The sequence below is a fragment of the Parambassis ranga genome, chromosome 18 (genome assembly GCF_900634625.1).
Source record: "Parambassis ranga chromosome 18, fParRan2.1, whole genome shotgun sequence".
Taxonomy (NCBI): domain Eukaryota; kingdom Metazoa; phylum Chordata; class Actinopteri; family Ambassidae; genus Parambassis; species Parambassis ranga.
The window spans coordinates 11,455,448-11,482,230 of NC_041038.1; the positions used below are offsets into that span (position 1 = coordinate 11,455,448).

The following is a 26,783-nucleotide window of genomic DNA, read 5'->3' on the forward strand; positions in this document are numbered from 1 at the left end:
CACACACACACACACACACAGAGAGAGAGAGACACACACACAGACAGAGAGACACAGACACACACCTCAGCTTTATGTGAATGAAGACCTTCACTCTGTAAAGTGGAATTTGTTTTTATTGAACCTTTTGATAAAACTCACATTATGCGGCCCCTCCCCCACACACACCTACAGCAGTGACCCTTCACAGCTCTCATCATGTCTCCATCAATATTTGGACAAACAAAATTCATCTTTGAAGCTCTGGATGTTCCGGCAAGATCGATTATTTACAATATTTCTCTTAACTGTTCAAATATCCGAGGTGAACATGTGTGACCGATACATACCGTGAAGGATCGATTAGTATTTGTATGACAGTGTACCGTTTATTGGATCTTCAGCTACAAACTGTTGTTTCTTTACACAGCTACGTGGTGTTGAGATCGTGTGTGTGAACATGAAGGTGATACACCGATCAATACTGTACATTATTTGCTGCAAACAACACCTAAAGCGCTTTTCTTGCCCTCGATCGCGAACTTCTTTCCTCCCTCACATTCAGGAGCCGACAGGATAACGAGCACTTTTTTTAAGATTCAACAAATGAATGCAGCCACGCCGTCAACCAATCAGGTGAGCTGAGGGTGTGATGTCACCCGGCGTCTGATTTCTACATTCGATGAACAATCTTAGTTTATGACCTTTTTAGATAACACAAAAAAAGCAACATTCAAAGAACCTTTTTTTTTTTTTTGCTCCTTCAAAATAAAAGCTCAGAGCCAAAACAAACATCAGCACAAAAAGATTTCAGCGGATGGTGGATGGTCGTCAGTCCCGACAGCGATGAGGGGAAATAAACACAACAGTGAAAGTAAACGTACTGATGCACTGCATCAGCTTTAAGTCATTAATAAACAGAGGTTGATTAAGCCTCGAATATACTGATTGTAAACAAATTATTCTCATACATTCAGACGTGTACATTTGTTCCTAAAACATATTTGAAAGTGTTTTGATTGTTGTACCAAGAGAGGTGGTGTTTTACGAGGGATTATCAAGTGTTTATTCATGTTTCGTTCCGAGTCCGGCTACACGAGGATCCAGTGGAAATAACTCGGCGGACGAAAATATGGCTGCCAGACACACGGTCGCACACTCAAAGTGCATCTCTGCCGCTCAGACTGAGACCTGGATGGCCGTCAGCAGACTTCAGTCATGGAGGTAATAAATGTATCAGCAACGTTCATGAGTTTGATTAACTTTCCTTTCATCCTTCCTTCATACTTTTCTGTTCCGTTTCTTTTTTCCCAGTCTCCTCCCATCGACCCTCTTTCACCCAACACAGTGTAAACAAAAACAAATGAATGTGCACTATATACAGAAAAAATATCAAATAATTTAAAACTCTATATACATGAAAAAAGGCAAAAAGTGAGGTTGAAATGGTTAGTGCTAACGTTTTTGTTGTGTCTTCTCCTTGTTCACCTTTGCGTCCTCTCCTGTTAAAATCTAAGCTTTTTTCCTGTGATATGCACCGGATGGACCGTTAGCATTAGCGACTACTTCATGCTACTGGCGAATTACACAATGTGACTCTCTGGTCTCTCTGAACTGAAAGCCTACCTCAGGTTGAGTGTCTGCACATGGGAGGAAGGAAACAGACTGGTCACAAAGTGAAGTGGATGCTTTGCTACGGTGCTACGAGGCGTTCAGGTGCAGACGTTTCGCTTCCTAGTAAAGCAGCATGCTTATAAATCTAAATATATTCTGATGGATGGCGGCGGTTTGTACAGCGAAGCAGCGGTGACTTGACATTTAGTGTGGAGATGCTTTTTTCTTCTTTTTTTTTCCCCTCCAGTGTTCTTTAAAAAATATGCTGCTCGCTTTGAGCTGTGAGTGTGTAGTTTGATCAAACCCAGCTGCACACAGACGCTCCTCGCTGCAGGTCTCTGCCTAGCCAATCAGAGAGCTGCGCCTGGACAGTTCCACGTTGCTGGCGCTGAGTCCCCTGCAGTCTGAGAGTCCAGAGTTGGCATCCTAAAAAAAAAAAAAAAAAAAGGACCAGTTCAGGTTAATACTCTCATTACCCTGTGTTACACCGTTTCCTGGATTTCTGCCCGGTGACAGTCGTACCTGTGTGGTTTCCTCAGTGCTCTTGTTGAGGAAGTTGAGGGAGCTCGCCCTCTTCATTCTGTGCAGGAAACACAATCAAAACGTTTGGAAGTTGAAGTTTGACTATATCTGAAAACTAAACTTATTACAGACTACACAGTGTGAGCTCGGTGTGTGAAAACTCAGATGATTCATTCCACAACACAAAAATATTCATATAAAAATGAACAGGAGGGTTTTTGTGTGGACAACTTTCACTAATACCCCGTTCACACTGGGGGAAAAAAATGTGGCTTAAGCAGGATTCGGCCGTATCCAGATCGATCCAGATGTGTCTTTTCCTGAGTGTGAACACCTCGAATCCGGCTGTATCCAGTTTGATTTCAATCCGGCTAGATTGGCTCAAATGTGGCTCAGGTGTGAACGCAAATGTGGCGAGCGAATCTGGCTAGCGACATGCTACTTCTGGTTAGCGATGTGCGACTTCCGGTTCACGGGGCTCGACACGGGACAAAAAACCACATGCGCACACGAGTCCTACCGCAGCGTGAACGGACTCTGTATATTACGAGGCGCCACCTAGTGGTTTGGAGGACAGCAAACATGCTGGATGAAGCCGGATTGAGTGCGGACACAAGTGTGTGCTAGCCAGATTTGAAAATAGGTCTGAACGCAACCAGCTTAGGCCCCGTTCACACTGGGGAAAAAAATGTGGCTTAAGCAGGATTTGGCCACATCCAGATCAATCCAGATGTGTTTTTTTCCGAGTGTGAACACCTCCAATCTGGCTGAATCCAGTTTGATTTCAAGCCGGCTAGATCCACCCTCAAGAGGTGGATCTAGCAGGATTGGCTCAAATGTGGCTCAGGTGTGAACGCAAATGTGGCTAGCGAATCCGGCTAGCCACATTTTACGAGGCGCCACCTAGTGGTTTGGAGAACAGCAAACACGCTGGATGAAGCCGGATTGAGTGCAGACACAACTGTGTGCTAGCCAGATTTGAAAATAGGTCTGAACGCATCCACCTTAAAGGCCGTCTGGGCTCAATCCTACTCTAGCTGGAATGACTTTCTCCAGTGTGAACGGGGCCTAACAGAATCTGTAATTAGATCAATTTGCACTTTGTGGACTCACTGCGACACTGCGTGTGTGTGCGTGTGTGTGTGCGCATAAAGCCCACACATGTGGTCACAATGCTACAGTAAACAGTATGCACTCACACCGATGTTGACTATACGAGTAAGGCACTCTGACTGAGGACGAACACGGGAGACGATTACCCACAATCCCACAGCGAGAGAGAAGAACCGCAGACTCAGTTGTGATGCTGTGACGCTCGACAGACAAACTGTATGACACTCGTATCCCAAGATACCAAGTCACCAACTGATCAGCATGAGGATAAAATAAGAATCCCTGCACCCTCCGTCTGTGTATTTACAGTCAGATGATGATCTCACCCTGGGTTTCGTGGTTCTTGAGGTCCGCTACCCTGCAGCTTCTTGACCAGCATCTCGCTGCTCCTCCTCAGAGCATCACGAATCTTCCCGAAGGAGCCGCTGCGGCGCAGGGAGCCGTTACCATCCTGAGGAGGACGAGACATAAATATTGTCAGACAAAGTGGGCCTCCGCTTCTTTCCCATACTCAGGGAACTTACCCCATTCCACTCAGCGGAGTCGTCTCCCTCGCTCTCCCCCCGCTGTCCCCCCGGTCCGTTGATCCCTTCCCTGCTGTGCCGTCTGTCCGTCGCTCCAGTGGCACCGTCCTTCAGCAGCTCCACCACTTTACTCTGGTTAATGGCATCAATACCCTGAAAGAAGACAAGAGAAGCAGACAGATGCCCTTAGACGCCTTATACAAAAGCTCACACAGCATGTGCACAAACTGTTATTTTCCACAATGTACATTGTTCTTTAAATCACTCTGCTAAAGTATATGAGCCTATAAATCACAGCTGGAATGCTGGTGAGACTAATCCGGTTGCTTAACTGCAAAGAGCCACGACGTCTAATCTAACAGCAGTAATTCTGAGGCTCACACAGGCCGAGTGCGCTCTGCGTACCTGTTTGCGTGACTTGCTGGCGCACTCCTCCAGTGTTTCTGCTGCCTCCAGTTTGCCCTGACGACGGTACAGCGCTCCCAAACTTTTCAGAGTGGTGTTCACTGTTGGGCTGTTTACAAAAAAAATGTTATTCTTATTATTTACTGTGTGTGGACAGATGTTCCAGCTGCACTAAACAAGCCTAAACATGTCCGCCGCCCCACCTGTCCACCTTGCAGGCCTTATACCAGCTCCCATACTCCACATATGGACCGGAGTCCTTGCGTTTACCCTGAGAGACGGCAACAGAAAGAAGAAGAGCACGTTAACCTTCTGAACCAAAAACTACCCAGCATGCACGTTAATCACAGCAGAATCTGTCAGAACTGGTCCTTATATGGATTATGTGGCATGAAAAGTTTACTCAGTCGCTTCATTCAACACGTCACATCGTTGAAACTAAAAAGATTTTGTAAAAAAATGAAATATTCTGCAGTCTGCAGACGAGGACACAACGCCAGCTACAGTTGTATATAGTGCCGCGACATGCATTAGGTGAAGCGTGGAGCGTTGGTTGTTGCCATAGTAACTGGATTTTTGCTCGTATCAACAGAATGAACTCCGATCTTTATTTACGGACTCAGCAGCAAGATAGGAAACATTGTCTGGTTTGTTTGTTTGTTTGTTTTTTCTGCTGCTGTTCTACAGTCTGAGTGAAAACATACACTAGTGTGGGACATATTCCAGTCACAGGTTCATTTTTTAACGTTAATAATCACTGATGTGACTTTTCTGAACTTATTTGTCCTGTTTAATTTTAATGTTGACATGCACTGCTCTGTCTCCTTAAGATAAGAACATCTGAAGGACAAAGTTACTTTAAATGTTTGCTTCATTATTATTTTGAAGCAGTTTGTACCTCTGTTATCAACACATATTTCAAACATGGCTGGTTGGTGCCTAATCACTACTTTAACCTGTCAGAATGAAGGAGTTCACTTGACTGATGATTTGTCGGTATCATTCTAGAACAATGTGCCGATTTAGAGTCAAAAACATGTAAGTGCAATTGTCATCAATTAATCGTCAAATTAATCGTTATCGGCTAAATGCCACAATTAATCGTGATTCATTTTTTTGCCAATATCGCACAACCCTAGTCTGCAGCACATCTAGGAAGCAAAGACTTGACTCATTTTCTCCATAACACCTTGGGTAATTGAAAGCAGTTTATATATATATTTATTTTGGTTACTTGAAAAATCATTAAATCACAAAAAGAGAAGTGAAACACTTCCACGAACTGCTTTGGGTTTCAAAGGGTTAAAAACGTGCACTCCGCTGACCCCCCCATCACCGTTTTATGTCTAATCCGTCCGTCATCCACCATGTTATTAAAAAGAAAAAAGGTCACCACATAACTGACCTTGCTCTCCTCTCGCTCCTCTGCGTGCATCCAGATTGGCTTATTGTCATCTGTGAAGTAAGGAGACACACAGACTTTACTTGACATACAGAATATAACGAGGATCCCTGGACTGACCTACATTTCAAACGGAGGCCTCTCTGTCCATGTACACACATGATTTTATACAAACACATGCCAGGGCCTCCCCTCTCTCTCCCCTTCTCTCTCGTGCCGAGCATGTGAGTACATAATGGTTTGATAGACTTAGCGGGAGGGAAACATTAAGCTGCCTGGCATGCTTCAGTTTCATAGAGTAATCCTCTGACCTGCTGAGGCCATGTGTGGATCCGGGTGTGGCCAAACCCAAACACATTCTTAGTGTGATTCACGTTCTTGCTTCTACTCACTATTCACAGATCCAAACTCCTTTTCATGTGCCCTGGTCAGGATCTCTTTGTACAGAGCCTCTGCGTCTTTGAACTTCCCCTGCTTCAGGTAGCACGTGGCCTAAAGACAGATGGACAGACACACACAGACGGATGGACAATCCTGCATCAGTGTCCAACCTGAGTAAAGAGCACTTAAAGGGACAGTTCCCCTCTAAATCGTGTAATTACAAGGAGACTTCTGAAATTCATCAAATCCAAGCAGAAACCTGTCACATTTAGAAATGACACAACAAAAGTGCAGTTCCTCGATTGGCCACTTGATGGCTGGCTGCAAAACTAAGTTAGAATGCAGAAATACGCATGTTTACAGCCTATCACAGCCCAAACTGTCCATTTCTTTCTTTGGGATTTGCAAATATATATTTATAGTCCAACATTGTTTATTGAAATGTAGGAGTTTGAAACAATATCAAGTGCCCCCCACCAGGTTGTTTTTGGTCTTGGCAACGTTGGGGTCATCAGCTCCCAGTTTGGACTCGTAGATCTCCAGGGCTCGTCTGTAGTAGTACTCCACCTCGTCGTACTTGCCTTGGTTCTGACACAGCAGGGCCAGGTTGTTCAGCTGCTTGGCTACGTCAGGATGGTACTTCCCCAGCACCTGGATGCAGCACGGACACAGATTCAGGCACATTTGAAAGTCAAAATCACATTTGCACGATACAAATATTATTACAGAGAGAGTTACCGTCTCTCTGATCTCCAGCGCTCTCTTGCAGAGAGGTTCAGCCTCCTTGTACTTTCCCCTCTTGCCATACAGTACAGCCAAGTTATTGAGGGTTGCGGCCACAGCGGGGTGGTCCTTCCCCAGCGTCTTCTCTCTGATAGCCAGGGCGTCATTCAGGAGGTGAGCAGCTTCTTTGTATTTGTTCTGATCCCTGTACACCAGGGCCAGGATGTTCAGCATGGTGGCGACATCTGGGTGGTCGTGTCCAGACGTCTTCTCCAGGTCCTCCAAGGCCTGTTTGCACAGCGGCACGGCCACCTCGTACCTCCCCTGAGACGCGTACTGGATCACCAGGTTGTGCAGCGTCCTGAGGCGGGCTGGGATCTCATAGCCTCCCTGCTGGGCTGCCACCTCTCCGCTGGGCTGAGCTGTGATGAACAAGGGCGGACAGATTACCTCAGATTACCTAAGATTGCTTGTTTTGTCTGCAGCTGAACATCAATTTCAGCTTCTGTTTAGACAGCGACTTTAGCCCCGACCACACCACAGCTCCCACCTCCGATAGGCTTCTGGAGGTTGGCCACTCAGACAAGGAGCTACTTGTATCAACGCTGACGCTTGGAGGCAGCTGAGGCCGCACATATGAAAGGCCGGATTGTGTCTGAGCGGAGTGACTTTATTTTAACAGTCCTTATGTCAAATAAAAAACAGCATTGATTCTCCTGCAGCCTGCAGGGAGGAGCCAGTTTTGGACCAACAACATTATCAATTATTCAGGGACATGACCAAGGGTTAACAAGTGTGACTTTATGTTGTCGGCTCAGTGCTGCAACATAAATACATCAGGCTTAAGTTTGTGGTGGGTCGGTATTACTGGGGAAAAGGTCAACTGTGCAAAATAACAATTACGTCTTCTCTCTTTTGCCTTGAATCGTCTGAATTAGGGCTGAACGATCTATCGTTTTAGACCGGAAATTGCGATCTCAGACAACGCGATTTTGAGATCGTCAAAGCCACGGTTTTTTGCACTGCTCCTAACTGAATCAGGCTTTGTTTTGACAAAAGCTACAGCTGAAAACGAAAAGAAAACGGAGGAACTGGTCCCTAAAACGAACTCCAACTTTATGTTCGGTGCTGTTTCTGCCGGCAGCAGCGGCGCGTCTTCTAAGCCTGTGTCTGTGTGTGTGTGATGCTGACAGATGCAGACAGAGGCAACAGCTAATGATGTCACCAAAACAATAACGCAGGCATTTGATGAAGAGGCTCCATATGAGGACTCTAGTAAACGGTGGACAGAGGTGACAGCAGCAGCTCTTTAAATTTCTTTAAAGAATCGTGATATAACATATTTGCCATATCGCCCACCCCTAGGTATGATGTAAGTTTCTGTGATCTTTGCAAATACTCATGTGCACTAAAACTTGATTTGAAAAAAATCGTGGATGAAATCGAAATCGCAATATTTGCCAGAAAAATCGCAATTCAACTTATTCTTAAAATCGTTCAGCCCTAGTCTGAATGTAACATGTCTGCCTCATCACTATAAATAATCAATAATGGATAGACAGGACAGGTCATCTTATTGTGATTCACCCCGACTCCATGCCTCTGATGTCATACCTGGTCCCTGGTCATCATCATTAGGGAACAAGTCATCCAGACTGTCCTTTGAGTTATCTCCTCCTCCTCCACCACTGGAAGTCTGGCTCTTCTCCTCCGAGGGCGAAACATCGTCGTCAAACTTCTTGATCTGGTTCATGAACTCTAAGTGCTTCTTCTCCTCTTCTAGTTGGGCGACGCTCTGCTCGCTGCGCTGCAGTTTGTGCTGCGTCGCTGCCAGTTCATCTCGCAGCCACTGGTTCTCCTGGCAGAGGCGACGCACCTGAGTGCGTAGTTTCTGCTTCTCTGACTCCACGGTGCTCAGGTGGCCTGACAGGGCGATGATCACCTGTGCAACAAGAAACGCTGCTAGAAAAGATTCACAGAGTACCAAAAGTTAAAAAATGAGGACTCTGACTCTCACCTGTGCCTCACCAAGGCCCAGCTCAATGGCTTCTAGACTCTTACGGAGCAGCCCGGACTTCTCTTGGGCAACAGGTGGCTGTGTGCAGTCCAGCAGAGAATTAAGGAGCTGGGCGTGCTCGCCACGCAGCGTCTCCAGGCCCTGCATGACGGCCTTAGTGTTAAGGACGATCTCATCCTGGCTGAGACGCTCCAGGGCTTCTTCACGTGGATACACCATGGTGGACATTGCCTGGTTTCATTCACACTGTTGCCATATGGGGACAGAGAGGAGAGACGTCTCTGTTAACTGCTCAACATGTTCACACATGCAGCGCTCAGTGTAACCACATCCTTTCCCAGCTGGTCACCGAGGGCATCAGAAGATAATAGAAACAGGAAGGGGACAAAGAATTTGAAGAGCTCTTTCTCTACAATTCAAACAATAGGTCAGCGGTCAAATAATAGTTTCCTGTTTCAACATTGTATAATGCATCTCCTGCAGAGGTTACATCACACTGAAACTGATACCCAGAGACAGAGAGAGAGAGAGCACTATACATACAGTTTAACCACATTTAAATTACTTCACTGAGCTTTAAACTAACAAGAGCAGCTAGATACTGGATGTCTGACACAGACACAAATGTGGGTGGCAACATAAGTTTATGAGATATTTCAATACATTAGAAGCCAAAACTGACTGCGGCCAGCAGTCTGATGACAACAATTCACATTTTCAATATATCTGCAGAAGCCAAAAGAGAGTTTTGGTTAAAAATATTGGTGATTTCTGGTGTTACCGACTCTTAAAGAGTTCATCTGTATCATGATGAAGTTCTCTTATTACTCAGTTCACTGATGAACAATACATGGTCACTGCTGACGGTGCAACCTCAGCAGCAGCAGCAGGCGGAGCAGGAGGAGGAGGAGGAGGACAGAGGAGCCGACTGTGAAACATCGTGACTTTCTCTCTCTTTTCCAGCTTTGATGGTGGAAGTGCACCTGTTCTCTCCTGCTCCCCCCTCCTCCTCTCTCTTTCTCTCTAGCTCACTCACCCACCCATCCTTCCTCCTCCTCCTCCTCCTCCTCCTCTCCACCTTCCCCTCCCCTCCGCCTCACACACTGACTGCAATGCACCACTTCCTCCTGCAAGTACAACGTTTGCACGAGGACCGAGGAGGTGCTGCTCAGAGTAAAACAGGGCAAAAAAAATGAACCCTAACGCTCTGCGCTGCATCTTTAATTCAGACATAAATAAATGAGTGGTGGAGGATGATGGAGGCCTGTGGGTGGAGGCAAGGAGAGGAAGGGTGGAGGTAGCGTCTGGCTTGGAGGCAGGTTAATCAAGGTGACCGACAAAAAGGACAAACCGATGACTCATATGAGCCTCGACATAATAACGTGATATGAATATATGTGTAGAAGATAACGGAACGTCCTGATGTGTGTTTGTAAACAGTGCAGGCCCGAGTTCCAATGCGTTATCCAACACACACACACACACACATCGGATAATTAACAACAAATAACACAAAAATATGACACTGTATTCAGTAATATTACAGATAAAGCAATGTTTCATTGGGCATTGACAGCAGATGGCACATTTACCGATTTACTGCCTGATGAGTCAAAAATATACCTACAAACTAGCATCGTGAGTGATCATCTACGTCACGGTTATCAATATAACTGCGACCATTCCGTTATTGATATTATTTATCCGCATTTTTACCTTCATCGAAGACAAATGCGATGCTTTCTGAGCCTCGAACAAAGCAGCAGGACAATGTTGTGATGCTCCGGACAGACCTGCGTCAGTCCGCGTCCTCTACAACACCACTTCCGTGTTTGCTTTTCAAAATAAAACCTCAACCCCGGTTTTTTTTTTCTTTCTTTTCTTTAAACGAACAAAACACACATATTTATCACTGATAGTGTTAATAGTGTCCAGAAAACAAAAATTAAACTCAATTTCCTAAATGTGTTTTAGCCATGGCGCAATTCTGAGTTTTTAAAAGAACGTTAGCCTTTAAATCACAGCTAGCTTACTTCTGAAGGAGGCTTTGTAAGCACGTTATTTAGCATGCAAGCACATAAAAATAGCTTCTACACACTACTAGGTTTAGTTTTAATGCGATTACACTCTCACATTTGACGTCTCTAATTAAGCTAGCAGTCACACTCTCCTTCACCTTACCCACACTGTCACGAATAAAGTGTCCGTGTCCACGGTGTCGCTTCCTTCAAAGTCTCCGTTTCATTCAGTAAAGTAATGTTTTCACAGTTGTGCTTCAAATCTGACAGTCAAGATGCGAACATTGCAGTTTTTCTCCTCCCAGAGTCCTTAGGTTAGACATCAAGATGGTTCACACTCAACTACTTCCTGTTTAGGCGTGAAAGGCCGGTTGCGCATGCGTAGAGTCGAAGTAACACTCCGAGCTAGTTGTAAATGAGCTAAAAGCGTCTCTAAAACCTCACTACCAGTAAAAACAAGCTCAACTTTAAGCAGCGTCCTGTTAAATTCACAACTCTGTCAACCCAGCCAAGACTTTAAACTTTGCAAGATTGTGAAGTTGAAATTGTAAACACACACTGAAGATAAAAACACTGCAACTGTAGTTATTTAGTAAAAGGTGTAACACAGCATTCAGAGAATAAACACATCAACCTGAACAAGAGAATGAAAAATGCACCAGACTGGACAGACAAATGGGCAAAAAGAGACAAAACACAACTCTACTCAACATAAGGCAAAAACAGACGACAACTCAACAAACAGGCCGTACAATTGTAAAAAAAAAAGGGGAACATATATTTATATATAATGGGTTAATCAAACCATTGAAACACAAGAGGGGAAAAAACAAAGCAAAGAAACAGTGTGTAAGCTTAAAGCTTCTCAATTAGCATAAGAAAACTTCCTTATCATTAAGGTCCTAAATCATAAATACACAAATAAAAAAAACACTTACATGCAAGTGTCTTCCTGGCCATACAAAGTGCAAGAGAAAGAAGACCTCAGGGCACGGAAACACTGGAAAGTACAAAACAAGAGTTAGTGCAACAGAATTTCCCCACTAGATGCCTCTTTATCAAATCAACAGCTGGACATCACAACAAAAGTCACCCAGTACAGAGGAAACATTCCCAGGTCTCACATCTACACAAAACACAGAGAGCACAGTGTTATACTGAACTTTAAGACCAGTTCTCCAACTACCAGCACCTTGCTCATAATCTATGTAGGCTACTTACCTATTGCTATGTGTAGATAGTGGTGTAAAAGTGAGCAGAACAGCAGGCCTGACTGTGTGGCTCTGACCAGCATTTGGTAACTCCACCTGATGGGATAAAGACAATCACAACAGTAAAGCCATAAACAGAGTCTCTGTTCTCAGCTCTCCAGCCTGGACCATGGCCTACAGCTCTAACTGAATCAGAATCAGAATCAGAATCAGAATCGTGTTTATTGCCATGTAAGTGAAGTTTTGTTGTCACTGTTTACTACTGTTAAGCCCTTCTTACCAGCTGCAAAGAAGCTTTCACAATTTCAAATTTCATTCGCCTAAGGCTTGATCTTCCAGTCCAGCACCTTTCACGCATTTTTAAGGTGTCACGTAGAACTCTTTCTGTTACCTTTGCTGACACCATAGATGTGCTGTATGCACGTCTTTGTCCCTTGTTGTTTTGGCCTGAGAGACACTGTTTACAAGCCACGATGCCACATCAAGTTTCTGAAGCTTTTGGAAAGCGAGTAGCGGTTATTGTTGACTGAAATACGTACAGAGAGGCCGTCCAATTTAACGGCACGTGCACAATCCCACTATAAATAGGAATTACGCCCCAAGGCCAAATTTCATTCATTTCAAAGGGATGGGGGGGGGGGGACAAGCCTGTTTTCACATTAAACATTAAAATTATGGAAAGTATTTCCACCCAATTATAACACACTAATTTAGCAAGAAATTGGTTTGTTGGGTGACATAAATGTAAATATGCTGGGTCAACATAATGTGTTTGTGTTACTGCGACTTAATTAGAAGGGGTAAATCCAACATTAACTAAGGTTGTTTCAACTTAATTTGAAAGAGTTATCACAACTTTTACATGTTGACGCAATTTAATGGGGTAGGTACAACTATATTTAAAATGATCAACGGGACAACTTCTTGCTAAATTAGTATATTATAATTATAATTATTATGTTCACCCAATAACCCTAATGAGTGAGAGTTCACGACCGCAGTTTTACACTCAACATGCCAAATATGTCTTCATGCAGCTTAACCAACACCTGTATGTTATCACCTCATGACCAAACCTGTAAGACTTAGAGGGCCACAGTCAGCTTGACCATATAGCCAACCAGGTGGGGAGGGAGATTAACTCAACCATCCAGCCATCATCAGACCTGTTACAAGGTGTCACTGGTAGGGGTTGGTCCTTGAGGCTTTGTGACTCAAACCAGGAGAAGGCCTCAAAGCTTCACAAGGCTTCATCCACCCATCTCCAGTATTAAAAATCCAATATGTACCAATTTTGCCGCAACTGGAAAAGAACCTTTCCAGCAGTACCAGTACGTCATATAACTAAGTGCTGCCACCTAGAGTTAGGCATATAGGTTTTAGATTGGCGACTATGCGATTTACTCAACGTTGTGGTGTTGAATGTACTTAACTGGTTTGTGTTGGTTTAACAAGTACACATTTTAAGTTACACTGACTGAATTGGGTTACGTTTTAAAGCCAAACACAAAAATGTTAAGTAAATTTCACATAATTACATAGAATAGAATACAATAGAGTTTATTTGTCACATGTACAAGTACAAACATACTAGTACATAGCGAAATTACGTTAGGAGTACGCCTCCAAGCCGCAGCCATCCGGCGCCGCCACATGCGCTCCCGAAAGTTAGGTTGCAGTTGCATTTGCGATACATACAAAAATCAGCACAAACATACAGACATTGACATTTGATTACAGTACACGATGGAATTTACTTGATCCAACAACTCACTAAGTTCAGTTTTGTAAGTGCAGTGACGTTGGTTGCCCTATTAATCTCTCAACAGCAGAAGAGAAGTTTATTTTAATGATAAATCAAAACGGTGTTCAATTTGTGTGCTTTATACGAGGGTGATATTAATTTTATGTTAAAGGTAGTCAACACAAAGAGCTGCAGTACAAAAACACTCACTCACACACTCAGTGCTACAAATCAGGAATATTTTTTTATTTTAAAAAACAAATGAAACAATGAACACTTCCACTTTTCATCCCACATCTGTTTTGATTGACAAACATAATCATGAAAAAGCAGTACTACAAAACATGTCAAAAGAAAAGAAAAACAAAAAGAATTTAACAAGTACTATCCGATATGTACACGCCATCGTTTATTATAATTATTATTATTATTATTATTATTATTATTATTATTATTATTATAGGCAAAAGGCAAAAAGCTGAAGACTGCTGAAGAAACAATGGTTAATGTGCAAAAATACTCTCCCACAAGCTCAGGACGCTCCGAGTAGAAATCTACTGTGATCAAACCCTGTTCCTGTGAGGACAGGCTGCAGAATGTACACACTGTGAGGCCTGGTGAAGAAGACTCTCACCATCATCATCATCATCATCATCATCAGAGAAAAATGTTTCTGAGAAAGAGACACTGCTGATCACTGACGGAGATTATTGACGGACCACACAGCTCCTAATCTCTAACCACAGTCAAGGACGGAGGAACCACCGTCACAAACACAGGTCGACGCACAGGTACAGGTAAAAAACACACACGGCAACAAGACTGACACACACACACACAACCACCAGCGTCTTCAGACGGACTGCAGGAAAACATGGAAAAGGTGAGAAGGAGCATGAAAAGCTGAAATGACGACTTCAGAACAAAGATGACTGTGATGAATGTTTTCAGTTATCAGCACCCAAAAAAAAACAACAAACCTATTTCAACTTGTTTTGTCTTTACATTGAAGGTTTGGCAGTGATTCTGTGTGAACGCCTCTCTTTCGGTGGAATATTTCCAATTTAAATCTGCAATATAAGATTTTTTTGTACAATTTAGAAAATAGTTTGACTAACAGCACTACAAGGCAAAGCAGAGGTTCTTCCTTACAGCAGCTAACACATCAGGGACCCTCCGTTGTTACAATTTAGGTAAAAAAAAAAAAGGTTTCATTGCAAACTTTTTCAAAAAAATTGGAAATTTCAAATATTCTGTTTGCCAGCTACAACAGTGTTTGAACTTATTTACTTTCGGTTGCCACATTTTGGGGGAAGGACCACTTTGGTTCATCTACAGACCTAGATGTAAATCTAACACATTTTTGGCCACTTGGTGGCAGCAGAAACAGACTATAAACACCAGTGTTACAGAAGGCGTCAGCATTCAGCTGCCATATTTACACCTAACAGATGAATTTACGTTCTTTTAACTTTCTTTTTTTTGTCTCCACAAAACATCTTGAGGACAAAATCGGGCTCCAAAGCTGTAAGTGCTCCACTGTTTCCTATTTAAGAGTCAAATAAATTAAATCTGCTAATCACTACAACCAAAACAACGTGCCTAAAGACACTAGAAAATAATGTTCCCTTTCCTTAAAATATACTTGACTGATTTAAATGTAAAAGTCTTGAGAAGTGTTAAGCACAACCAAAGAGACGTATCAAAACCTGGCAACCCAAAGATTACTACAGCAACAAATTCACTTTTATGTCAAAAGTGTCACGATTCTGAAAAGTTAATAAAGTTGGAATGAAAACCGTCATATGTCTGCTGTGACTCTGATCAGGTATAAAATGCTGCCAACTGAATAAAACAGACATATATGGTCCCGCAACTTATTACATTATCATGATGTTTGTCGAGAAAGTGTTTTTTTTTTTTTACCAAAATAAAGTAACACATGTTCCGAGGGAAGGGGCGGGTCTTAACGTCTCTTACAGTGACAGACTACCTTTGCCTTTAAAAGTCAGATGTGACACAGCACATGTAAACAAAAGTCCATACATTCAAATATTTGGAATTAAAAACGAAGCCCCGCCCATCTGAGTGATCGGCAGGTAGAGTGGAGCGGCGCCGTCAAACAGAACAATGAGTTTCAGAAGCACACATAACTGTAACACTTCAACATCAGCACAGAATAAAGAAAAAAAAATCCAAGACATTGGCATTAACACTATTTTAAAAAAAGACTATTTTGCTAATACTTTACTGGAGAGTGTTACAATGTAGGTGACACAAGGCGGAGCTACACAGGCTTTTCATTTTAAAAAAAAGCTTTTTTTTTGTTCAACAATAATTATAAATCAAATACATTCTCAGATTTTTAGTAAATTTGTAATTTTGCCTCAGTTTAAAGGTGCAAAAAAGAAGTCTGTGTTCGCCTTGTGCCAGGCTACAACGTGAACAAGATGACCACTGCAGCGTCTGCAGCCAGGATCAGTGATATCAATAATGACCAGATCATCATCATCAACACACACACACACACACACACACACCACTGCATGCCCTCTGCCACATGGTAGAAAAACTATTTCTCCTCTTTAAGTGTTATAATTTTTAAAGTTTCTGACCACATTGATTTCACCACATACACACACACTGTGTTACCAGTTACTGTACACTCACTAATCACCTCACGATATCCTAGAGAAAGCATACGGCAGACCTGTGCCAAAATAAACCAGATACTTATTTTTAAGAAGTCTGAAATAAAATCGCAAATGGAAAGATCCACTGTTTTTCACTGAAAAAGAAAGCCAATAAAGTTAGGACATTCTGGGGACGACGACATTGTGCTTCATGGTTAAAGGTTCTAAACGTAAGAATCTGAGAACATCTGGAAATAGCGACACCTGTGGGCGATAAAGTTACATTCAACACAGCTAAGTTCCAGCCCACGAGCTAACTGCACCTGCCGTGTCTACTGTGTTGTGGATCATGTTAGCTGGTGTGGTAGCACACAGTGGTAGCATTTTGCTAGTGATTAGTAGCAAAAAAAGCAAATGAAGCTAAGCCACCAAGGTCTAACTTAGCTACACTGCATCGAGTCGCTTGAAGTGAGCATCAACATCATTTCTTTTATTGAAATAAATCTGTCCGCAGGGTGTTAAACTCGTCCACAGAAGTGGAGAATGGTCTGATTTTCTAAAGTAATGTCTCGATCCACTCATAAAATCATGTTCATGTGTGTTAAATTCTTACATATAGAACCTTCAACTCTAGTTTTTACACTATAGATACTCAAGGAAAGCAGGGTCAGTGCTGCTGGACTGTTTAAACATGCATTCTGTCGTTTCAGGATTCTTTTGCATATTTAGCTGTTGTTTAAAAGGGGTTCATCTTTTTTGTTTTTTGTTTTTTCGAACCAGCTGCAAACACTCAAATGGTCCATGTGTATTCATAAATGCATAGCAAATGAAGGTAAAGAAAACTGCACATTACCCCTGCCCTGAAATCTTGAGGACAATAACAAACACTATGCATCACAAAACAGCCTTAAAGGGAAGGGTTTACTATTTTTCACTAGAGCACAATTTAAAAGAAACACACTTCCCCTTTTATATTTTTTCTTTTTTTTTTGTTTGGCATTAGACATCCAACTGACTTGTTTTGGTACAGAGAAAATTATTTAAGTGTTATATGGAAGCCCTTGAAATTAAAAATGAACAGGTTTGATTTAAGGGGCATTTAAGGGGAAACATTTGTTAAACGCCGGCCTTTTATTCGACTGCATTTTGTGAGCAGAACAGACGTGTGTTTTCACTAGCTCGTGCATTTTGGATTTCTGGCACATGAGTGGTGTTAGCTTGTTAGCGTGTTAGCATGTGTGGGTCAGGTCTCGCGGTGAACAGGAGAGGTTTTGAATTTAAGGGCTTTAAACCGGTGAGTTGTTGCATGCTGCTGCATTCCTTAGAACGGAAACATAAATGGCAGTTAGCTAATAAACTTGTGCTGTAATCCCCTTTTCACACACACACACACACACTGTACATTCACGTGTGCATGCACACACAAACACGCAGAAAGGGGCATTAAAGTGACGAGTAACAGCGCTGTACCCCAACACCACCCTCCTCCTCCTCCTCCTCCTCCTCCTCACTCTCCCAAATAGCCAAAAATGAAAATAAAGAAAATAGTCCAGCCGCCTGATGACTTCTCTCAGGCGCTGGGAGGCGGGGTCTGTGCGTAGAGGTGTGATAGGGTTGAGTCGAAGGTCAAGTCGGGGTCAGAGGAGTTGAAGGGCGCCGAGCCCTACGAAGGCGGCTTGCTGTAGCCGAAAAGTCCGACAGGCAGATATTTGACGTGAGTCGGCCACTGGGCGGCCAGCTGGAAGAACTTAACGTCGTTCCACTCCACGCCATCTATGGACACTGGAGGGAAACACAGAAGGTGTTGAGCTGAGTAACAAAGAGACAGAAGAGGAAGTGGAAACAGGTTTACCTTTCAGGATGGTCTGCTGCTGCTTGGCAGAGCAGATGAGACGGCTGATGCCTTCAATGACCTGACTCTTTGAGTCTACGTCCTTCTCTTTGGGCTTCTTTCCCAGGAAGATGGTGGGAACTGATCAGAGGCAAAGACGCTGTGAGTGTCGTGCATTAAACGCAGGCTTTGAATACACAGACGGATCCTCGGCTCACCTTTCTTGTTCTTCTCCTTGGTGACCACGGTCATGGCCATGGTGCTGACCTGGGCCTGTGGATCACTGCTGCCCCCGCCTGGCAGCCTGCTGACCTGCAAAGAGCGGAAGGCGCTCTTCAGTGTGTTCTTGCAGCCCGTGTCACGACGCTCGCCCTCGCGCCGCTTCTCCGCCAAAGAGGCCAGCCAGTAATCCACCTGGAGGCCGATGGCGTCCACACCGTGAGACATGCTGGGGCTCCTGCGGACGGAGATCTCTTATGAATGACTGTTCCAAGTCTGAGAGGCAATGCAGCTGATTCACAACTGAAAAACGTACCCTTGTACTGTTAGGACGGTGCCCATAGAGGGGGAGGAGGGGGGAGTGGCTGCCTCTTTGATCATCCCTGTAGGGGAGCCGTGGGACGGGGGTGATGTGGAGGGGACAGCCAGGCTCACAGCTACACCCTCCTCACCGTCTCCTGCATGAAAATAGAAACATGAGTTTAAAACGACCAATTGAATTAAATAAAAAATGTTTTTTTTTTTTTTTTTAAACACTGACCTGTCGGAGAAGGACCAGACTCAATAAGACCGACCTTCACGACCTGCAAAAAACAACATGGGGGGGTCAACGCTAGATCTCCATAATGATGATGAGCACCCACCTAAACACTTAAACAAAACCTCACCCCAATAAAAGGAATGAACTTCTGGTAGGAGTCTTCATCTCGCCTGGAAAAACAGAAGTTGTTAGAACCTGAAGCATGAGCGTCATCTGTTCTGTGTTTGTTGGCGTCTGCACTCACGTCCTGTGTTTGCAGGTCAGCATGGCCTCGGCGATGGGCAGCTGGTGTGTAACTGTGGCCCCGCTGATGTACTGGGCAATCCTTGCTGCTACGTCCAACTGATCTGAATGTGGGAAAAAAAAGGAATAAATGAATCTGTGTTTAAGTGTTTGTTTGGACAGGAGAGGTTGGATGTACAGTATGTGGTCATGGTACCGTTTTGTGGCGGCTCTGAACGGCTGAACACATCCCTCCATGCCCCGTCCAGAAAGGAGGAGCTGTAGCGGTTGTCAAGGGCGCCAAGGTGCTTAGAAACAGGATGTGACCCTAATGGGAACGATAAGAAAAAAAAAAAAAAATGAAGGAGTTGCAACGAGCGCCTGAGTCGCCACAAATACAAAAGCGCTCACCCAGAGGCACCACCAGGAAGCGCATATGGTTGAGCCAGTCGGACGTCTTGTTGGCGAGCTGAGTGACAAAGAACTGCAGGATGGCTCCCAGGTAACTCTGACCGCCCACTGCCACCACCTTCACTGCTCTGGGCATGGATGAGTTACAGTTACAGCTGCAGTGGACAAGGAGAGAGAGAGAGAGAGAGAGAGAGAGAAGTCAAGAAAAATCTAGCCGAGCAGGAAGTAGAAGAAGAAGGCAAAGAAGGAGGGTGAGGAAGAAACAAACTCACAATTTCTGGATACGAGTAAGCACAGCAGACAGCACGGCCTGGATTTCAGCTGCAGAACATGTGCAGACCACCGGGTGTCTCTGCACCTGCAGCTGCTCTGCAACATACTAAAAGAACAAGTCGACGTGTGATTAAAAGAAAAATGACCAAAACCAGAAACGAACGTCGTCTCTAAACCGCACCTGCCCCTGCCAGTCAGTGCCGTTAACCAGGATCAGGCTCTCTGGGAGCGCCGTGTCGGACAGCAAAATCTGGTTCAGCTGATCATACACCGCCTTCCTCAGGACCTACACCAACACACAGCGACACATGCTGAGTACATAAATCCCCCCAAAGTCATACATTTACTCTTCAGATGACTCATCCGCACATACATAATTCATTTCTGAGCTGCGGGCGAGTCGTACATTATCAGAACGCATGCGTTTCCTGTACTCTGAGGACAGTATGCGGCGGCGGTGGGGGGGAGAGAGAGAACAAAAGCAGCTATTTTAATGTGTAAATCCCCTCTGCTAGTTTATTTTTGTATGCACAGTTAGAATAACAAAGCTAAGATCTCAGGAAGAATGAGTCATTAAAATGCAAAACTGCATCTCTACGTCTGTACCGGCGTGCTGTGTCCGAGCTCCGGGGATCTCTCGGAGTCGGAGCTGTTGGTGCGTTCGCTGAGAGGTTTGGACAGCTGCCTCTCCTTCATCGGAGTGCTGCTGCGCTTCTGTCTGGGCGTGTGGCCTCCGTCCAACCTGAGGAAAAAACAAAAATAAAAAAACAAGGTCAAAACGTGCTGAAAGGAAATGTCGTGTAACTTTTACTGAACACCAAAAAATGTCCCTTTATTTTTCGTTTAAATCAGAATTATAAACCAAATGTGCTTTTAATTCGTTACCTTGGCGACGGCATGGGCTGTGTTTCATTTTTGTTGCTCTTCAGGGGTGTACGGGGTTTCTCTGCCACTGACACTGTGATGCAGGGGCCCACCTCAGCAAACAGCTCCTGATCTGTTAGCTCCTACACACACACACAGTCCATGACACAGACGGTCGGTGTCAAAGAAAGAAGAAAATGGCAACTTTTTTTTTGCCGTCTCTGCCCCTTCAATCTGTCTCTGTCACAGCACAGACTGCAGGGACCGCCCTTCCCTCCCTCCTTCTCTGGCAGAGCTACACATCAGAGTAAAGTCGTACCAGTGTGTCGGTCTCAGATGGGATCTCGTCCAGGTTACGACTGCGGGATGGTTTCATCTTCTCTAGAGGAGGCTGCTCCCCCTGCTGGGAATAGGAAGGAGCCGCAGTCAGGCTACAGGCTTAATGAGACTTCAGATGCAGTAAATAAAAAAAAAAAAAAAGAAGTCATTAAACAGCCGCAGAGCACGGAAACATCACCAGATATATCCAGGGGATGTTTTTTTTTATTGCACAAATAAATTCAAATAAAACCTGTTTACTGAGGAGAAAGCTGCATTTTCTTGTGTGCCAACAGTAGTCACAACACTGAAACCTAATTATGAAACGACGAGCTGCAGCTGCGTCTGTATGAATGCAGCAGAGACCCATTCAACCAGGCCAGATTAAACCCTTTTTATTCAGCAGATGGTGACGGTCGAAGAGTTATTGGATTTCTGCTCCATTAAAGGAATCGTTTTTGAAACTTAATATTTGCTATCTGCCTCCCTGCCGTGGTGATTTTCATCAGCTCCTGGATTTTTAACACATCAATGCAGAGTTGTGGATTCGGTTTTCTACAATCGACAAATACACAAATTTATGATGCAACAAAACAAAATGAACATGGGTCTGATTAACAGAACAATAATCCCTCCTGACGCTGCAGCCCAGTTACTCACCGGACTGAAAGTGTCTCGGCCCAAACTGCCTTTGCTGTTCAGACTGCCGATCTCCGTCTGTGAGCTGGACTGGGACATTCCCTCAAAGAACGGCCTGAATGAACACATAAAAAATATTAGTTACACATGTGTTTACACTGCTCAGTCAATAGGAAGCTGCTCATCTCAGAGCCACCAGACTCCAGAAGTTCTGATTTGAATCTACTTCTGGTTCATGTGTAGCTTTTAATCTTTGCAATGAGCAGTTTTGACCAACAGAGGGGGCTCTAAAGCTAAAGGTCTGTGTGTGTACGTGAGTTGTGTGCCTGTGTGCCATCACCTTAGCTTGGGTTTAGGCGTGCTGAGGATGCTGTCGGTCTCCTCCATCTCCGGCCCGCTGTCGCTGGGGTTGTACATCTCCAGGCTGTCGTACAGCTCGTCCAGGTCCTCCTCCACCTCCTGGATCTGCTCCCTGGACACGTGCTCCAGGCCGAAACCAACCTGAAAAAAAAACGCACAGCAGAGGAAGACGGGGTGATTTTCCATTTTTATTCAAAAAGCCGTACAAACAACAGCTCCGATTCCTCTGGGTGAGCACAAATAACTTGCTGTTTATGATCCCAACACAGCTCACCGCCAGCTTCTCCTGTCGACATCAAAAAGTATCCACAAAGCTCCGAGGTTTCACAGAAGGCAACAAGTCACGATGAAAGAAGAGAGATGTTTACATGCCACTGTGACCTGTTTAATATCAGAGTGAGGACACTGCAACCCAATTACGGCTATGATCATCAGTGTGCACGTTTTGTAAACACTGTACAAGTCATATTATGAAGGGCGCAGAAGATCGTACTGCTGCTCATGCACCTCATCAAATCACAGCGCACAATCAGAAAGAAAATTCTCAAAGGATACACATCAAAATAATCCAGAAACACAAACTCAGTCAGCCAGTGTCGGGCCATCGGGGATCTTCTGTGGACCTGGAGTGTTTCCTGCAATGTTTGCAGGTTAAATTAACAACTGGGCCTATGAGTAAGAGCTGATCGCACTGATTGGCTCTTTACCCTAGTGACTAGTGACTAGTAGGGATTAGGAAATTTGTGGTGAGCAAGATTAGGTGCTGAATAGACTCCGCATTTACAGGAACCGCCCCATAATGAGGCCTGTGTGCATTTACTGTACGGACTCTTCACTCTTTCTTCATCCTACATGTGCTAGGTCGCTGTTTTCTGTTGTTTTTACCTTCAATTTAAACCACGATGAAGCCACAAACCAATGAGCACTGAGCCCGAACCCTGCAGTTGTCCTACAGGGGACGTTCTAGCACATGCAGTCCCACAGTTCCTCCAATAGAAAAGCCTCCTTTGCTGTAAGATAGGTGATGTTTTGTAGCCAGTTTGTATATCAGCGGTCCTAGCCTGTGAGGGTTCCCTGTCTACATTACACATATAAACTGCCACCTGCTGGTAGGGAGATGTATTTCCTCTTTTTTTGGCCATGTCATCAGACACAATACAGTTTTCTGGTGCCACATCAGAGCATCTGGGCCTTTAAACAAAAAAATGAGCAGCACACACACAGACGCAGATGCACAAGTGTGAGCAGTTTGACATCAAACACACACACACACACACACACACACACACACACATTTCACTTACTGGAATCCCTCCAGAAGCAAATAAACACATTAAACGCAGACACATCGCTGTTCTATTTTAAATTGCTGCCTGGTTTTTTTTTTTAGCTGCCAGCTGAATCTCAGTTGTTCTGTCACATCTCTCCCACACACATCTCTCTGTGTCTTCAGAAATAAACTCAAATACATGTCGACTACCAACAGCACCTCTGAAGCATAAGAGTGGAAGTGTGGATGTGTGATATAAGAGGTGATGGGAGGAGGACAGAGGAGAGAGAGGGAAAGGAAACTGAACCAACCTCATCTGTGACTTTAAACCTTTTCAGCAAAGCGACAAACTTCTGCTTGATGTTGGGTTGCTGCGGAGACAGAAAATAGAAAACAGTGTGTGTGTGTGTGTGAGTGCATGGCTCACACACAGAGCGCTGACAGGAGCAAGATATAACGGCAGTCTCTCTGCTCAGTTTTCACGCTTGACGGCTCAACACAACAGCAGTTAATGGATACAGCATCAGGACATATTTCTGTGAGGGGAAAGTGTGAGCCATGCTGCAGTGCAATCAGTATGTGACAGTGTCACTGCGGTTATCAAGACAGTGCCTCCTGCTGGAAATATCTGCATAAATTTGTTTTTGTCACTGTCATTGTTCATTCATTGTCTGTGTGTGACATTTCAAATGAAAATCCTTTTTTTTTCCTATTGGCTTTTCTTCAGTCTTCATGCAAGCACCTTGTCCTTAAGGTCTTATCACCCTACGAGGAAGACATGGTGTCAGCAGCAGTAGAAGGTGCTCCTCCTTCCAGCATGTCAGCTTGCTGGATCCTCAAACTCCTTATAGTAAAATCCAACACACATCAAGAGACAAGCTACCATTTTTGAGTTTGAATCCTGAGAAATCTGAGGGCTGCAGGCCACATTGCTACACTATTGCAAAAACGGTGTTCCTCAAGGTTCAATCTTGGGCCTTCTGAAAATCATTATCTTGGTCGAATCATCTGAACAATTGGAATACACGAAACGTTTCCACTTTGCAGAAACCAACTTTCTTTCTTGTCACATAACGTCTCAGACAATTTGTCATCTTTGGTTGGGTCCTGAGAGTGTTCCGTAGCAGCTCAGGTCCCAGTATTACAGGGGCTGACGACTCACTGTTCACTCTGTTAAATTAGTCTCCTGAATGTTTGAGCACAGCTTTCATCAACAACACAAGTGGACATCTGAGTGTCTGTCAAGAGGAGTGTAGTGTTTTTGGAGGTTGTGTCCTAATTTGCTGCTACAAAGTGAAGCGGGTCGAATTCATGCAGGGCTCCTGGTATGTAAATGTGTCTGTATGTGTGTGTTTGTGTGCTGCAGGGCAGAGGCTCTGCTGTAATGGCTTGGGAGAGTGTGTGTTTTCACCTGCGGTGGTGTGTGTGTGTGTTGGAGTGCAGCAGTGACAGGCTCACTGAGACCTCCACAGGAATGCTCCATTAATAACCTACTGAGACAAACTCCTGCTGCTGCTGCTGCACACACATGAAATACACTGCAGGTCCTATATATGTGTGTGTGCGTGTGTGTCCATGCACCCCAGGATGTGGTAAGTGTTATTGTGGATGCTTGTGGTGACTTGTCTCAAAGTTTTCCTGCTGGAAAATAGGTCTGAATTACAGGCGTGGAGAGTGAGAGGGGGAAAATGGATTTATAGAAAAACCAACAACACAGCAGGGAGTGAGGGAGTGAAGGGGGAGGGAGGGGGGGTGCAGATAAGCAGGAGGAGGAGGAGAGGTTGAATGAGGTGAGGAAGGAGGCTGCAGAGGAGGAGGGAAGGGCTGTGGACTCCAGTCAAATCACATTTATTTGAACGAGCTGCCGCACGAAGCAGGTTTGCCACAAATTGCTTTAGAGACAAAACAAGCAGGTAGAGGAAGAGGAGGAGGAGGATGAAGAGGAGGAGGAGGAGGATGAAGAGGAGGGTGAGGGGGAAAGCATGAGGAAAGGGAGGGTTTTTTTTCCTTACTCTGGTTATGGCAGCATTGGAAGGCAGCTTTCGCCTCGGTTTCTTCTTCCTCACTTCCTCTTCTTCATCATACAGATACTGAAAGAACGAGGTCAACGGAAAGTGTTACAAATTATAATGAGTCATTATATCTATGTTTATATAGCAATCAATGGAAAGACAAACATCTGTTCTGTCTGTGCTCCATTAATACAAACATGTATGAATCTCTCTCTCTCAAAATACGAAGCCAATTCAAAGAAAATCAGACGTTTGTGAGTCATTTTTCTTGCAGTATTTTTAGTGGATGCTACAGACAGGTCAGGGAAGTTGAGCATGGATAGGATATGACATCTGACCCACTTGTGGACTACAACTTGTATTTTATGCCTGCTGACACACTGTGTGGAATCACAGTCATGACATCTGGCCCACATGACCTTTGCCATAGCAGGAACTGAGCCGTAATTAGTCCACTTGAGGACCAGACATGTGAAATTCTTTAAAGATTATTGTGGAATTTTTAAATCTAGGGGCCTATTTTCTTATTTTTTTGGGGGGGATCTAAATGATTAATCAGTGCAAAAAATGTACAAATGTGACCACAGTTCCAGATGCAGGATGCAGAGGACAGTTAGGTGGGAATTGGTGATTTGCTGTGGCGCCCCCTAAAGAGAAGATGAAGGCGCGTTTCTGTCTTCCTTTTGAAACCTGTTTCACATCTGACCTCAGATCTCAGCGTTTGTTTTTTAACTTGAAGAAATAATTCAGAATCAGAAGAGTCTGATTCATCATTAAGTTTAATCTTTGACCCTTTTTCCTCTCCTTCATCTTAACCCCTGTATTGAATCATCAGCCCCTACTCTCTTTATCCTGCCTTCTGCCGCTCAGCCTTCCTCCATCCCTCTTTTCATCCTCCAAAGCCTCGCTGCTCCCTTCTTATCTCGATCTCTATCTGCTGTCTTCTTTCAATCTCTCGCTCAGATTCCCCTCACATCCCACCGAGAGCTCTCTCTCCGTCTCTCTCATAATCCGAGAGAGAAGGTAACACAATAAAGCAACCACAAGCGCTGTGCTGATGCTCACGCCGGTCTGCAATAACCAATTCAGTTTGAACAAATCACAGACAACAACAAACCTGTCCATGAATAGGGTCGTCGCTGCCTTCCTGTTCTGACGAGTAGCTCTCTTCCTCTTCCTCAGAGTAGTTATCGATGTCTGGAGAGCGATCTGAAGAGACAAAAAAAAAAAAAAGAGAACTGAAGAATGAGAACAGCTGTAGGAAGCCAGACAGACACAGAAGTGGTAAAAAAAAAAAAAAAAAGATGTGCATACCAGACATCTTTGCTTTAGGTGCCTCATGATCGATGGGCTGGCTGGACAGGGAGTAGACTCTGACCTCAGCGACGGGCACGGAGGCGTCTTTCAGCTGGCTGTGGAGGCCCAGGACCTGGGCGCCTTCGCTGGGGTGCTGCATCACCTTGATGGAGGAAAAGAAAAGGTTCTTATTTCAAATGTGGTGCTCATATAAACACTGCAGGGGTTCAATCAAAAAAAA

The 26,783-nt window shown here is 44.3% G+C and overlaps 2 protein-coding genes across 5 annotated transcripts in view; both read right to left on the reverse strand.

The window, feature by feature from the left end:
• Positions 1-98: 98 nt before the first annotated feature.
• Positions 99-11,028, reverse strand: klc2 (kinesin light chain 2). 2 transcript variants are annotated; one of them, XM_028429682.1, is made up of 13 exons: positions 10,862-11,028; positions 8,681-8,926; positions 8,278-8,605; positions 6,679-7,085; positions 6,418-6,591; positions 5,952-6,051; positions 5,563-5,612; positions 4,361-4,428; positions 4,158-4,266; positions 3,753-3,905; positions 3,555-3,679; positions 2,116-2,173; positions 99-2,019 (listed from the first exon to the last, which is right to left on the reverse strand). In XM_028429682.1, exons 2-13 carry the CDS (start codon positions 8,906-8,908, stop codon positions 1,936-1,938), a joined length of 1,884 nt encoding a protein of 627 aa, XP_028285483.1. In that variant the 5' UTR covers positions 8,909-8,926; positions 10,862-11,028; the 3' UTR covers positions 99-1,935. The 2 variants fall into 2 exon arrangements, with proteins under 2 accessions (XP_028285483.1, XP_028285480.1); XM_028429679.1 differs by lacking the exon at positions 10,862-11,028 and adding an exon at positions 10,397-10,503.
• A 4,357-nt stretch (positions 11,029-15,385) lies between these two features.
• Positions 15,386-26,783, reverse strand: part of pacs1 (phosphofurin acidic cluster sorting protein 1) — a 43,716-nt gene continuing 32,318 nt past the window's right edge. For 2 of the 3 annotated variants that reach the window (XM_028428852.1, XM_028428851.1), the window contains 20 exons: positions 26,561-26,705; positions 26,364-26,455; positions 25,247-25,324; positions 23,546-23,605; positions 21,945-22,105; positions 21,626-21,719; positions 20,967-21,050; positions 20,669-20,790; positions 20,390-20,525; positions 19,965-20,069; positions 19,783-19,889; positions 19,511-19,665; positions 19,317-19,427; positions 19,122-19,224; positions 19,005-19,047; positions 18,878-18,920; positions 18,653-18,794; positions 18,336-18,574; positions 18,139-18,258; positions 15,386-18,068 (listed from right to left, as the gene is read on the reverse strand). In XM_028428852.1, the coding sequence (XP_028284653.1) occupies positions 17,950-18,068; positions 18,139-18,258; positions 18,336-18,574; positions 18,653-18,794; positions 18,878-18,920; positions 19,005-19,047; positions 19,122-19,224; positions 19,317-19,427; positions 19,511-19,665; positions 19,783-19,889; positions 19,965-20,069; positions 20,390-20,525; positions 20,669-20,790; positions 20,967-21,050; positions 21,626-21,719; positions 21,945-22,105; positions 23,546-23,605; positions 25,247-25,324; positions 26,364-26,455; positions 26,561-26,705 (2,259 nt within the window). In that variant the 3' untranslated portion in view covers positions 15,386-17,949. The remainder of the gene's footprint in view (positions 18,069-18,138; positions 18,259-18,335; positions 18,575-18,652; positions 18,795-18,877; positions 18,921-19,004; positions 19,048-19,121; positions 19,225-19,316; positions 19,428-19,510; positions 19,666-19,782; positions 19,890-19,964; positions 20,070-20,389; positions 20,526-20,668; positions 20,791-20,966; positions 21,051-21,625; positions 21,720-21,944; positions 22,106-23,545; positions 23,606-25,246; positions 25,325-26,363; positions 26,456-26,560; positions 26,706-26,783) is intronic. The other variant, XM_028428853.1, reaches the window with a different exon arrangement.

Coding starts and splice junctions, on each gene's coding strand:
- klc2 (XM_028429682.1), bottom strand. CDS start 8,908: ATGTCCACCATGGTGTATCCACGTGAAGAAGCCCTGGAGCGTCTCAGC. Junction 8,606..8,680: donor TGGGCCTTGGTGAGGCACAG/GTGAGAGTCAGA, acceptor CTTGTTGCACAG/GTGATCATCGCCCTGTCAGG. Junction 4,429..5,562: donor AGGAGCGAGAGGAGAGCAAG/GTCAGTTATGTG, acceptor GCCGTCTCTCAG/GGTAAACGCAAGGACTCCGG.